The 15220-nt window shown below is 40.5% G+C and overlaps 1 protein-coding gene across 2 annotated transcripts in view; it reads right to left on the bottom strand.

Annotated features, from left to right (window-relative positions):
• Positions 1-539: 539 nt before the first annotated feature.
• LOC103160192 (transmembrane protein 65) overlaps positions 540-15220 on the bottom strand; it is a 42204-nt gene continuing 27523 nt past the window's right edge. Inside the window, exons 3-8 of one of the 2 annotated variants that reach the window (XR_004771265.1) lie at positions 12992-13059; positions 7763-7817; positions 6869-6911; positions 5616-5673; positions 5034-5139; positions 540-3152 (exon numbers count right to left, since the gene is read on the bottom strand). Coding sequence is in view for 1 of the 2 variants with exons in the window: in XM_027431635.2 (XP_027287436.1) it covers positions 3042-3152; positions 5034-5139; positions 6869-6911; positions 7763-7817; positions 12992-13059 (383 nt within the window). In the remaining variant the exon portion in view is untranslated. The remainder of the gene's footprint in view (positions 3153-5033; positions 5140-5615; positions 5674-6868; positions 6912-7762; positions 7818-12991; positions 13060-15220) is intronic. The other variant, XM_027431635.2, reaches the window with a different exon arrangement.

Here is a 15220-nt window from a genome sequence, read left to right as displayed (position 1 = left end):
GCTCAGAATTGGGAGGAAAAAGAACCTGGGAAGTTCAGGTAGGGAGTGTGGATATGATTTGAATACATTGGATCAAATTTGCAAAGAAACCATAAGTAAAATTTAAAAGCATTCTACTGCTTTCATAGTATCCTGTCTGGAGAAACAGCATGATGTGAACTGAGCAGTCCATGCATGGCTGGAGCTGTAAGCAGCTGGTCCTGTGCCTGAGCAATCACTCACAGCTGTTTGATGGGTCTTTCCTCTCTCAGACTCCACAGGATTCAATGTCAATGGAGACTGTGTGCTGTGTGTGTGTGTGTGTGTGTGTGTGTGTGTGTGTGCATGCGTGAGTGTGTGCGTGCGTGTGTGTGTGTGTGTGTGTGTGTGTGTGTGTGTGTGTGTGTGTGTGTGTGTAAAACTGCTCTAAGCAGTGTCTTGGCATGTTTGTCACCTCATAACAACCCTGCATTTTTATTAATCCTGTTTCCTTCAGTGATAGAAGAGCCCAGGCCCTCTGAGATTAAGAAAACCAAATTTTAAAATCAAAACCACATTCCGAATGTCTTAAAAGGTATTTTTTTGTTCAATTCTTTCGTAAAAACATTGGTCACTATTTAACATACAGAGGCAACAAAATGTACCCAGTTTACATGCATGAACAGGTCAGTAAATAATAACACAAGAACGGCACAAACTGAGCAAACAGTCCTCCCGCAGCTCACGGTACAGCTCTCTGGAGCTCTGGTGCTGACAGAGAACAGCTGCCATGAGGCAGGGCAGGGCAGTCCAGTTTCAGCTGATGTCAGATTCTCTGTGGTGGAAAACACTAAACAAGGGTCTTATGGAGTCAATAACTTAAGGGGAGCCATCTTCAGAAATCCCATTGTACAAAGAACAGTGTGAGACTGGCGCCAGAGCTTGATTGGCTGAGGACAAAGAGACTGATTTTGTGTGTCTGCTTTTGAAAATTAAGTATTTTAATGATTCAAAACTTTATTGATTAACTATCATTCCGTGTTTTACTGAAAATGTGACTGTCTTTCAATGTGAAAGTTACATCTTTCATGTGCTGACAACTGAGACAGCTGAAGACTTAACGACACTGGCTTAATTAATTGTGTTACCAAGATTCTGGTAAGGACTAGGGTGTATTTAAGAGAAAGATAAGGAAAATGGACAATCAAAAGTCCTTCCTAAACTCCAAGACAGGTTTCTGGAAATGGGATTTAATAAGAAGGAAAGTTAAGCACCACAATACAACACTTAAAAACAAAACAGATACAGGAAAGCCACCAAAACACAAAGGATAGACACACACTCACGGTTTACACAGAAAATGAAACACTCTAATCTATCGACCTGGAGCTCTCTCCCTAGTGTCCATGTGTTATGTGGAAGGAGATATGAAAGACAGGTCTTTCTGTGTCTCAAGTCCTGTAATTCTGATTGGTCAAAAGAAAATGTTACTTGAGTACATGAGAATTGGATGGTTTTTTTCATACTATTTTTTCTTAAACTCTATGATAAATGGACAACACTAAATCGTCCCATAGTGCACAAGGGGTGTATGTGACACATTTTCTTATGGAAGAGAAATCTGCTTTAAAAGGGCTTGAAGTAAATATGTGTAAACAAAACTCCAAAATACGATTTGAAAGGCATAGTCATGCTAAGTCAGGGTTTTCCATCTAGTTAGCCAACATGGATAATTTTAATTCCCCAAAGAATAACTTCTAACTTCAGTTTCTCTCTTCCACATGTTCAATTATTCTGTGACATGGGACTTTCTGCCATGTGTAGGCCCCATGGGAGAAAACTTAGGACCCCCACATGATTTAGGTCAGACATACAAGCACAGACACAGACAGCTCTCACCAGCCACGTGCTACAATCACCGCAAAGAAAAAATCTCCATACCTCAAGGTATGTTTGACAGACTATACAGCGAAGAACAAAATATGAAACACATGTTATTTCTAGAAAAAAATTCATCCAAAAAAAAATCACAAAGCGAGATCTAATGAGATTAGGATTCTGAGCACGGACTGTTTAGACTCACTCCTTCTGACGAGACAACAGCAGGTCAGGGGAAAATCCTCCAAAGTAACAGGACAGATGCCTGTGGCCTCTCCAAACACCACCTGTGTCCACCTCATTCTCCATAAACCTCCTTGAAAGTTTCCTTTTTCTATCTCCCAACAAAACCCAAAATTTAGCATAATTTCCAAATGTCATCCCAAATCCCTTAGTCAACCCTGACTTCTTAATCCCTATTTCCAAAGACGGTAAACACTGACACCGTCTTTCCCTCACAAACCAGAGCTAACGGTTCGATTATTCAAAGTTGGCAAATAAAAGGTAAAACGTCAACTAGAAATAAGTACACTTGTTAGCATATATGGTGTATGTAAAAGGAAGGCCAGCAAATCGATCTTTCTGGTTAATCTCTGGCCCTTAAGACAGCGTGGTTCAAAAGTAAAATGAACCGGATATACTTAGAACACTTACAAACCTCTATTCATTTCGAATAGATGGGAAAGCTTTAAAAATGAGTGAAATTTTATGACTGTAAGTGTTTACTGTGAAATAACACAGAAGTGACGCCACCAGGCAGGGATTAAAATTCCAACTGATATTAAACATCTGAAATAATCTGGAGAAACCCTAGCATTGAATTATAACCACCAAGAAAAAAAAAAAAAACATAAAATAGGTATTTCCATGCATATACATGTTACATAACAAATAAGCAAACCCCAAGTCAGTACAGTACAGTATCAATGACTAAAAGTTAAATAATATGTTGATACACAGAGAGGAAGAAAAGATAACATGTTGACTGCCACTGAGGAAAAGCATCTCAACAATTTACAGAAAATGATACTAAATGGTTTTAAAAAAAGATGTCTTTAGAGACCAAGCCACAATAAGTTAGTGTTTCCATAATACATGCTGAATTATTTGATCCCTGTATCTATACACTGCTACTGTCTTCACCACTAAATGCTGTGACAGTATTTTTTTAATGACTGAGGTACATTAGTTTACATCGTTTTATTCTAAGATGATTCATTTGTCGTTTCCAGTTTCTCATCTTCTTCACCTCCTCCAAAGAAAAACAAAGGGAACATTCCTAGAATGCAGCCAATAGTCACGCCAACAGCCTTGCCCTAAGGAGACAAAAGACAGCATCTCTTAAATATCCTTAGTAGAGGTGTCATCTCATAGACACTGATGACAACAGTCCATTGCCACTACAACTGTGTTCCTGTTGATTACAGAAACCTAAGTATTAAAATAAGCTACCAAACACACAACTTGCCATTTTAAAGTTCAGAGGAACACGGGAAACCATCCATCATGAACATGACATCAAAGAAAGATTCAAGTAGAAAATATTTTTTTAATTGTTTGTTTATCTTAATGTCAGAACACAGGAGGGGGAAACATAGCAACTATTCTGGGTGTATTTGGATTTGATGTCCTTGTATGCAGTCCTTCAGGACCAAATCCCACAAATGCTTAGCTATATGAAGATACAACCGTTACAGAAACAGTGTGGCTCTCAGCCTCAGCAATCTACATTGCGACGCCTACACTGTGAAACATTTAAAATTTCAACTTCCAAAACGGATTCTAAATTTTGCATTCCTATGATGGCTATCAAATTTAAACACTTTTAAATTCAATTTTCTTTCTTTTTTTTTTTTAAGGTTTGTTTCTTTTAAAGATAGGGTTTCTCTGTGTAGCCCTCCCTGGCTGTGAGTTTTCTTTTTTAAAGAATACCTACTGTATTATTTTTAATTATTTGTGTGCATGTCTTCGTGAGTGGATATGCACACATGAGTGCAGGTGTCCACAGAAGCCAGAAGAGGGCAGGGATACCCTGGAACTGGAGTTAGGGACAGCTGTGAGCCCTGGGTGCTGGGAACGAACTGGATCCTCTATAAGGAGTACTAGCTCTGGACGTCTGAGCCATCTCTCCGGCCCCTCGATTAAGTTTTCATTTCTTACAATCATCCATTGAGATTCTGCTATGTATGACTAAACTCTCTGTGCTGGGTAATCCTGAGGCAGGGACCAATCACATGGCGTTGTCTCTGGAGCTCCAGTTAGAAACACAGAGAGACAAAACAAGTCCCATCTGACATTGCTGATGCCGTGCTGGCTACATAATCTGTAGCCCTGAAGGGACTGTTTCCTCTTGGATACCGTCCAGTAAGCAATCAGATCGTGGGGGTGGGGGTGGGGGGTGGGGGGTATCTGTAACAACTTTCAAAGTAGACATCAATGTTCTGACAATAGTGTATGCAACACTTTTTCAATCTGTTACTATGGCGTCTGTTGTTTGCTGTAGTGATGGGTAGTATGCCCGTGTTTTACATTAATTGTTAAATCTGTTAATCTCATTATATGAATATTTGAAAAGGAACTACAGTTTCAGAAATATAACAAGAAGAAATGTGCTCTGTCCAGACACTAATACAGCCAGTCCTGGATTCCTTACTTTCATCTCATATTTGGTTCATTTATATTTCAACATAGACTATTCTGTTTGGCTCCTGATTGCCCTAGATGCGACTGCTGCTAAGAGACCCCCCCACTGCCCCCCATTCAGTTTAAATGACTTTCACCATCACCCAGGGTGACCAAGGGTCCCCCATTGCTCCCTTTAGAAATGCTGGAGCAGGGTGATCGGGTGATCCTGCTCCATTAATATTTCTACCCACTGCTGTTTGACCTTCCGTCCCCTAGGAGTCCACAGAAAGGCTCAGGAACGACCACCACGAGCTACCACAGAATATTGGGGATGAGCTCCGGAATAACCAGCCGATAGCAGAGTCTTTGGGTGCTCAAGCCCTTAATTAACCAAGCTGCGCAATGTTTGGAAAAAAATCAAGTATACTTATAAAACTAATGTATAACAAACTATTTTCCTGACAATGTCCAAGGCCTGGGTAACTTTTTGTAGCAACTCCACTCAAATCAATTATAGTCTCAAAACTGCCACGCTAACCACCAGCTTCATGCTCACGAGCCACGTAACTTACCAGATGTGTGCTAACACGCGTTTGCCACATGTCAACTTGCTTTGGTGTAAGATCGGGAATTGATAGACCTAACCTGGAAGCCAAGGCCTCAACATAACCTGCAAGGCTTTAAGAAAACAGAAGAAGAAGAAGAGAGTTTAGAGAGATGGGAAAATGTCTTCATATAGTAAAAACCAATCACTACAAAGAGAGATGGGAGTTTTGTCCCTGTGCTCATCACTAGACAAATGATAAAAATTCTATAACTTCTGTTTTTATTATGTATAAATAACTCTGGTTTAAAAATACTTTCAGATTCGCTTCTAAACACAGTGACTCAGAGCATCTATTCTTTATCATTATCTTTAAGAGACCAATTAAGGTACATACTTTTTAATAAATAATTAAAATGTACTTACTTCAAACTCAAAGCAAATTATTTAAATATATAATTTAATTTGGTAACTATGACCGGAAAGTAAAAGTTTTTAAAATTCATCACACACTTATCACTTTTAGCATAACTGGAGATTCTAAGTTGCCATCGCTGCGGGATAGAATCTTTCTCTAAGTACTGAAGAAAAGAGCCTGTGAGTTACGCACACCGACAACCACAAGGTAGGTTCTGGCTTCAGGTGAGAAGGGCTTTGAAACTGTGTATCTGAGAACACATAAAATGCAGTATTTGTGAAAATACAAGGAAGGGGACAGTTCTCAAAAGTGAAAGTTCTTTATAAAAATCTTCATACCTCAATCTAAAGCTAAGTGGCCTTAAAATCTATCAGTTGGCTCTACTAATGCATCAGAAAGCTCCACAGAAGTTGCAATGTTGTCGATATTAAGCTTTGAAGTTTGAAAATGGGAGATGGAATGTCAAAGAGGCCATATCAAGATAACATTTATGTCAAGAATTCTAGGAATATAAAATCCCAATCATGGCCTTAAAGAAAAAAAACAAAACAAAACTTAAATTTAGTTTTGGCTCCAAACTCAAGCACAGAGCCTAAAATTGAGGGTCACCTTTAAATTGTCTCTGCCTACTGTGACCTAAAATAGAGTCCTACTAGATCCAACCCAAATCTCAAAATATGCCACTTGAGTAGCCGAGAAAGGAAGCCAGTGTCAATGACAGAATGAGAGAGAGATGTTTGTCCTAATATTTCATGCCAACTTCTCGCTTCCCCAAGCCCAGGAAGCAGCCAGGCCATCTGCCACCTGGACGAAAACGAGAAATCTGGCTTTCCCAAGCAGCCACCCGCCATTTGTGTTATTGTTCCTGCCATACAAAAACAAAATGGCCAAGCAAACATAGGCTTTGGAGGCTGGGGTATGGCTGAGTGGCAGAACACATCCTCAGCAGAAACCCCATGTTCAACCTATTAACAGTGGTGGGAGGGAGGGTAGAAGGAAGGGAAGGGAGAGAGGAGATTGGACATTATTTCCTTTGTGGGTCAGAACCTTTAAATCTCTTCATCTTTGGGATTTTCCAAGTATAAGGAAATAAGAGATGTTTACTTTTAATCCTCTGTTCCCATCAGAGATGTCCACAAAATACATCTTCAGCAAATAGAAATTCCATTTTGCTTATTTTTATCATTTTAGGATATAACAATGTATACAATAGTTCTATCCATTTTTGGAATCACTGATTCAATTTTATACACTCATAGACGACAACTATATTTGATTTCTGCAAAATATTTAGTATTACTGATTTAGAAATGTTAAACTTAAATTTTTAGATTTAGACCCCAAAGGAAAATAACTGCCCTTTCAGAAGGCCTGTTGGTTAGAGAAGAATGAAGACAAGAACATAGAAGTACATAACTGCAGAAATGAATCATGAAGGGACCTACCCAAGTCCAGCTAAATCTGACACAAGATTTCCCAAAGCAGCAGCTGGAAATTTGAAAAACACACAATGAATTGTCAAAACAAAGCCAGCAGAGGCCACAGCATTACGTCACATCACAGGCACTGAACTCTGGTCTGCCGAGGCCAACATATTTCTCTGCTGTAACAACCATGTTGGAAGAAGCTCAGGGATAGCTCTAGGTGTTGAGAGTTTAAAAGACTACAGTCCTAAAACTGGATGACCCTGTGGACCACCCTACCTCCATTAATAGAGTGACCACCCTGCCTCCATTATCAGAGTGACCACCCTGCCTCCATTAACAGAGTGACCACCCTGCCTCCATTAATAGAGTGACCACCCTGCCTCCATTAACAGAGTGACCACCCTGCCTCCATTAACAGAGTGACCACCCTGCCTCCATTAACAGAGTGACCACCCTGCCTCCATTAACAGAGTGACCACCCTGCTTCCATTAACAGAGTGACCACCTGTATAGCAGAAAATTTCTATTCTTACATCAACACTAAAATTCTGTAGTTGCGTCTTTAGTGTGATATTTGTTTCTGGGAATTTGGATATTGGAGGTGCTACATTAGCAACTCCAAGCTCAAGAAAGTGAAGGCAAGAAAAACTTGCCTTTACATAAGACAATTTAGTTGAGTATTATCACCACTAACTAACATAAATTAGTTACAATTTCTCAGGAAAAAAAACCAAACAAACAATCCTGCTATATACAGAAAACTGGGAACCAGAAGGTTAGGATTAGAGATACCTAAACAAACATCTCAGCGAGCAAATTCATTTCAAACAAACTGTCCCCTAAACCTAACTAACTGGCCTTTTAAAACAACATGCAGACAAGAGAATTTTAACATTTGCTATTGTTACATACCTGCCATTGTTGAAATTCCCAAAATAATTCCAATAGATAATTCAATTTGGGTTCCCTGAAAAGTAATTGGGGAAAAAAATTAAAGCTGACATGGCTATCAAAGATATCAATGTGCTAATAAAAACAGACTGTGTGGTAAAATCAACACGCTGCTGTAACACAATCACACACAAAGACCCATGAATGTGCACGGCGTGAGGTGAGTCCCTCAGTTCTTATTTACATAGACACATTCATGAAGGAGTAACCACTAACATCCACTAATGCTGCGCCTTCCTAAAAGTAAACAGTGACACATGTAATAACCAGTTCTTCACCAAGAATCTGATCTCTGCATTCTTAATTCTACTTTTCTTCACACAGAAATATGTTTAGAGCTCCCTGAACAAAAAGATGGACACATAGATGCTAAATTCTGAAACATACTGTGTCACTATCTGCTCTTTCGGGGTTCGAAAGACTAAACGATTTTCTGGGAAAACTGGTTAGTAAGGCCTTCCTCCACGTGTTTAAGTGGGAACAGCAGTTAGTCTGGCAGGCCGGCAGTAACAGTGAGGACCGCTGCATCCCACCAGATTTACTTACTGGCCATCAAAGGGCTCCCACATTAATCTTCCCCTGGGGAGAGAGGAAGGGCTCATGCTTCCCACCCACCTTACAGATGTGGAACTGAAGTAGCTCCCCTGGGCTGTCACACGGAGGAGGAGGCCCTGAGTCTATTTTGCTAATTCAGTTCCAATTCTTCATGAATGTGAACTTAATTTTCCCTAGGAGACTGGACCTGAAAATTTTAATTTTTAAATCTTAACATTGAGGGGGAAAAAAAAAAAGACTGTCTAATGTGCTATATAAAACTCCCCACTGCTCGGTCAATATGGACCATAAAAGCTGGGTGACATTTCCCTCAATTCTCTTGTCCTCTGCTTTCAGCTCTGCCCCTGGAAGACGCAATTCTTGTTGAATACGACCAACCAGCCTGATGTGCCACTGTTGCAGACACAAAAAGTTACACACTTCTAAAGGCACCTAAAGTAACAGATTTCTGAGGGGAAACAAAAGGAAGCACAAACAGAGAAAAAAATAAATATAAATGCCAACATGGCAGAGCATCACTATGGCAGACCACAGTAAATAACAAATTTGACAGCACCCTGAACAGCCGTGACTCACTGTCAATGACCCAAGAAGAGCCTCTTTAAAAGTATACATATGAAAGACCATTTGTGTGAGCATGGAGACAGCTCTGAGGGTGGAGTATCTGCGGGCATGGAGACAGCTCTGTGGATAGCGTCTGTGAGCATGGAGACAGCTCTGTGGATAGTGTCTGCGAGCATGGAGTCAGCTCTGTGGATAGCATCTGCAGGCATGGAGACAGCTCTGTGGATAGTGTCTGCGGGCATGGAGACAGCTCTGTGGATAGTGTCTACGAGCATGGAGTCAGCTCTGTGGATAGTGTCTGTGAGCATGGAGACAGCTCTGTGGATAGTGTCTGCGAGCATGGAGTCAGCTCTGTGGATAGCGTCTGCAGGCATGGAGACAGCTCTGTGGATAGTGTCTGCGGGCATGGAGACAGCTCTGTGGATAGTGTCTGCGAGCATGGAGTCAGCTCTGTGGATAGTGTCTGTGAGCATGGAGACAGCTCTGTGTGTGGAGTGTCTGCGAGCATGGAGACAGCTCTGTGGATAGTGTCTGCAGGCATGGAGTCAGCTCTGTGGATAGTGTCTGTGAGCATGGAGACAGCTCTGTGTGTGGAGTGTCTGTGAGCATGGAGACAGCTCTGTGGATAGTGTCTGTGAGCATGGAGACAGCTCTGTGGATAGTGTCTGTGAGCATGGAGACAGCTCTGTGGATAGTGTCTGTGAGCATGGAGACAGCTCTGTGGATAGCGTCTGTGAGCATGGAGACAGCTCTGTGGATAGTGTCTGTGAGCATGGAGACAGCTCTGTGGATAGTGTCTGTGAGCATGGAGACAGCTCTGTGGATAGTGTCTGCAGGCATGGAGTCAGCTCTGTGGATAGTGTCTGTGAGCATGGAGACAGCTCTGTGTGTGGAGTGTCTGTGAGCATGGAGACAGCTCTGTGGATAGTGTCTGCGAGCATGGAGACAGCTCTGTGGATAGTGTCTGTGAGCATGGAGACAGCTCTGTGGATAGTGTCTGTGAGCATGGAGACAGCTCTGTGGATAGTGTCTGTGAGCATGGAGACAGCTCTGTGGATAGTGTCTGCGGGCATGCACAAGGTTCCCAGGTTGAGCACCACCATCCTCCACTGAGTAACAGTAAGAAACAAGTATTGTGTGCTTATCATTTGGTGAAATTTGGGGTGCTTGAAGGTCCTTCTAAGAATGTAAAAACTTCATATAAATTCAAAGATGTTTGGGGGACAATTTCCTACTTCTTTACTTTGCTATGTATTTCAAAAAAAATTAATAGAGATAGGAATTATGAACAAAATCTAACAACAGTTATCACAAAGTAACACTTTATCACCTAATTACACTTATCTTACAATTAATCTATTCTTTTAAAAGATCTATCCTAAATTGAATTGTAAAACAAAGCAATTCCCCAAATGACTAAAATATAAATTATAAAAAGCAATCCAGCAATATAAAAGTGTAATAAGTTATATAACCTAAGGCTGAGTATTCCTAAGCCTACTTCCCCCTATTCTAACTGGCTATACAGAAACTCGTTCATGACTACAAAGAGGGCAGCAGCCAGGAATGTGCAGCAAGACAGGTCAGAAGACTCAACTTTGTCCTGTCTGAGAAACTCACATCTGCTCCACAAGGTGAAGTGTGATAAAGGGGCAAAAAAAAAAAAAAAAAAAAAACCGGAAAAAACCCACACTGCTGCTAGGACAGTCATGAGATTCTTCCATTGTATCACATAGCTATTCTAATGTCTGGAGTCAAATAAATCACCTCACTGGAAACTGTCACCCTCTCTGAAATAACCTTCTATTACAGGGGTAATCGAGACCATCACTGTTAATTGGTGTTGAAGTCAGTGACTTAAAATTCTCATTCTGTAAAAACTGTATCCAGGGGGATACACCCTTGAAACTGGGTTTCAGTGTAAACACGTTATTGCTAATTTGGAGTTGAGACTCTCGGGTCTGGAAAACCGTTCTACTCTGAAACACTGAGGCAGAGTTCTGAAGGGCACAAACTAACAAAACGGAAGTGACTGCAGTCCCTGATGTGCTCTGCTGGGTTTGGTCCTCTTGAGCTCATTATAAGAAGGGTCTGAGAAGATCTAAGAAGCCATTAGCTTCCATACTCCTCACTCTTCAGACTATCCCTACACCCCTTTGTCAGAGCGTAGGTCCCCACAACTGCTCCCTACACCCCTTTGTCAGAGTGTAGGTCCCCACAACTGCTCCCTACACCCCTTTGTCAGAGTGTAGGTCCCCACAACTGCTCCCTACACCCCTTTGTCAGAGCGTAGGTCCCCACAACTGCTCCCTACACCCCTTTGTCAGAGTGTACATCTCCACAACTGCCAATACTGCAGAGGGCAGTTTTCGACAACTGGGTGTTTAAGGCGTGCCTTATTAAGGAAGTTTGTTACAATGGTGGCTGGAGCACTGAACTGTCAAGGGAAATAATGGGAAAGTGAAATATTTAGCACAGAGGTGCTCTGCACCCTGCTCCCGGGCACACAATCAACTATGGCTTATAAACTCAACATCGAGGAGCTTTTATTACAAGCAGGTGCGCTTTGCGTTAATAGCAGTAATTTAGCCAACTCAATGTGAGCAGCCTGAGAAGAGCAGTGCAGTTTTAAATACTTAAATACTCTTCGGACGTGTGTGTATACGCAGATCAATTGTATTCAATTGTATGATGCTAGGAAAGCATCATAATCCTAAAAAAAATGACTATTCTAGAATTACATTTTAGGGGCACTAACTTAATGAGCAACAGCTTTGGGAAGTCTGGACTTTGCCACAGCACGCTACCAAAAAACCCTGCGAAGGTGTTTATGACCCCAAGCTGTGCGCAGACCAGAGTCACTCTGTGACTCTCAACAGTAGCCCCTGAACCTTGCTTAAACCGGGCACAGCTGGACCCTCAGGGACCAGGTCCTCATTTATCTGGATGCAAGGATGGACAGACCCTGTAGCAACCAAATCACTTCAAATGAACTGACTTAGATACGGTAAACAACACCTGCAGCCTATAAAATGATGAGGTAAAATACTTTTTAAATCTCTATTTTATAACTAAATCTATTTATGTTCATTCATAGTACAGGTAAACTCTAAAATACCAAAAATAAGCTCTCTTCAATCTCCCCTACCTTCCCACCCAACCCTTCTCCTCTCCCACATCCTGAGTAGTTTCTTCAATAACAGTTAGTAGAAAATTCTTATAGTTAGACCCTGGGAGGCTCACAGTAAATTCTCAGTGTTCTAATTCAGAGAAGCATTATTTCTTTCCAAATAAGTCTAAGAAAAAAAATCCACCCGGATGCCCAAACTGATACCCAGAAAGCAATAAGTAATTTATACTTTCTCCTCTTTCAAGGGTTTAGGTAGCCTTCCACCTTTTTACTGCTAATATCCAGGAAAGACGGCTGCATGAAGCATCCTAAAGGCACGTTTAAAAGTTAGCAATTGCCTTGACTGAACTATGAGAAAATCATTATCTTTATATAAAATAAAAGTAAATCAACACTGGGAAAGTCTTAAAATACTTGTGTTTTAATCATTACTTTGTTAGGAAAGTGTACCAAATACTGGTGTCCACTAAAAGAGATGTCATTAATATAAGAAAGGCAAAGGCAGGCATTCCTGAGATTGCAGTGGTCACAGCAAAAAGGAATTCTTTATAAGACTACACAATCCAACAAAGGCAGAGGATACTGTTGAGTGAATCTTAAGACATCTTGGATTAAATGTTGAGACTAAAGCCTAGACTATGACAAGGAACTAATCAAAACCCTCTATATGTGATGGCAAGTACCGACAAAACTAAAACACACCAGACATTTTATATACATTTGTGGTTAATAAAAATGTTAAAACAGAACAGAATTATATAAACCATAAGTGTTTGTCTACATGCTTTGCCAAAAGTTTTATGATTAATACACATGATACTCTAAAATTGAACTTGCTCATTGTTAATTAACTTGTTAGGTATAATACATAAATTATTAGGAATATGTAGAGCATACTAATTTATTTATTAACTCAAAATAGAAGTGGTGAGAAGACTTACTGCAACAATCATAATTGCATTATCCAAAAAGCCAAACCCTATGAAAGGTATCGCATTGTGGAAGAATACTGAAAAACATCAAAACACAGAAAAATATATTTTAAAACTTTGATAACTTCAGAATGACCAAAGCAGGCTGTGTAATTAAAGCTTCTAAAGAGACCTGATAACAATCACAGACCCTGTTGTTGCTGCAAGTTTACTTACAGAAGCTATGCTGGGAGACAAAACACGAATACGTAACACAGAAGAGCAATCTTAGGCCTTTATGTTTGCTTACGAGCAATGCAGATACACACAGTTCAAGGGAGAGCACATCTGTAAACATGTGATGGCCCCACTTAACCCCACCCACAATAGTCTATTTCTTTCTCTTGTGCCAGAGGACTGGCACAGCAGTGCTGGCCTCTGCATTTGCAACAAGAATTTTTAAAATTCCAGGGAAGCAATGTGACTGCTTTTTAGGAAATGGTGATTGCCTTCATCTGACATCTAAATTCTATTGAAAACTAAAAACCGGTATTTGCTCGATATCAAACCGTGGCTTAAAGGCCTCTTCCTACCAAAGACACTCTTCACCTCATCTATCTGATACATAACCTGAAACCTGGGATATTAAAAGTCAAAGCAGGAAAAACATGTTTTCCTTTTTATAATCTAGCCTCATTTTTTTTTTTCAAACTTGCATCTTCAGCAGGCTGTACAATGCTGAGTAAATAGCTGAGGGCCACGAACCTGGAAAAGAAGCTAATTCCACATTTAGGCAACTGGAGGCATACTGTGAACAGGTAAAAAGCTGGGAACAGGAAGGACTATCTATTTGTCATTACAGCCTCAGGCACAGCCAACGTCAGCCCAACCGACAACGGTCTTCAAGGAGCATCAAACACCTGAGTTTGATATTAAAAAGCCCTCCCTTAAGCCACCTGACTACACTGGTGAGTGACTTCAGATTCTTTTATCTTTTAATACAGCTGAATATGCAATGTAATCAAATCTAATCCAGAAGTTATGAGAATGAAATTCTATGCGCCATCAGGGAAAGCTAGTAGTCAGTAATTCAAAAAATTAACACTTCTACCCACAACTGCAATTAGAGAAATATCATCTTCAGCGTAATGATCTGTACCATCATGAATAGACTATGATAGTTACACAGTAGATATAACCGGTCATTTCTGGTCTCTGCTTGTCACGGTAACAATGTTCCTGATGGAAGAGCAGGATACGCCATTGTGACTACTGCTTTGAAAGCTATCACGATGGTAAAAGCCAACCGCCACACTCATGAAGTGGGAATCAGCTCAAGAAACCAGCTTACTTCTCTGGCTTTTCAGCGAAGTCCACTGGGCTCCGACTGAACCCGTGACTTTTTACAGCGAGCAGCTTCCAAAACACATACACAATCCCACCTGCCAACTACAACATAAACTTAATAGGCAAAGATGTACACTGGAAATTTTAAAGTCACCCAAAGAAGCCACACAGTGAAGGAAAACCTGTCTAGAGGTATCTAGACACAGCCTTCTCCGTGGTTTCTGAAACACAAATATGGCAAAATAACCAAGAAATCAGCTGAGGTGACTTAGTATTTGAAGAATGTAATGACATCTCTAAAATTAGCCAATTAGAAATACCTGAAAGCAAGGTGTTAATGGCATCCAGGTTGCACCAATAGTCAGTAAAGCTAAGGCATAGAGCCACACCAAGCAACTAATGAACTGTGAAGTAGATCTTTATGTTTACATTTAAATAAATCTGCCATATAAATAAAAAGCTACTTTTAATTCAAAGGGAGAAAATGAAGTTTCTCAAAGAAAAAGTATGCACTGGGCACCCTACTTTGGAACTTGAGATATAGAGACATATAAAACTTGGTTTCCACATTTAGACACAGAAACCTAACCACATAAGCTGTTAATGTCAACATCACCTACAAAAAATGAGAAGAGTTCTGTATGCACTATCAGTACAGGGTTAGGAATCTGGGCTGGGAGAATCAGGGAAGATTACCTGGCAAGAGAGATCTCAAAGAAGTCTCAAATGTTTGGGTGTTGGAGGAAAGTTACTAATTCCTAACATAGTTATACCTTTGAGAGGGAAAAGGACCATCACAAGTTTCTTCCTGGTTGTTTGAATTGGTCTTCCAGTGAAGAATTGTCTCCTACTAATTTGCTATTTCTTCCATTCCCTTTGGAAAACACGATTCTATAGCTAAGCAATTGCTAG

This window comes from Cricetulus griseus, chromosome 10, assembly GCF_003668045.3.
Source record: "Cricetulus griseus strain 17A/GY chromosome 10, alternate assembly CriGri-PICRH-1.0, whole genome shotgun sequence".
NCBI lineage: Eukaryota > Metazoa > Chordata > Mammalia > Rodentia > Cricetidae > Cricetulus > Cricetulus griseus.
This window is presented reverse-complemented; position numbering and strand designations above follow the sequence as displayed.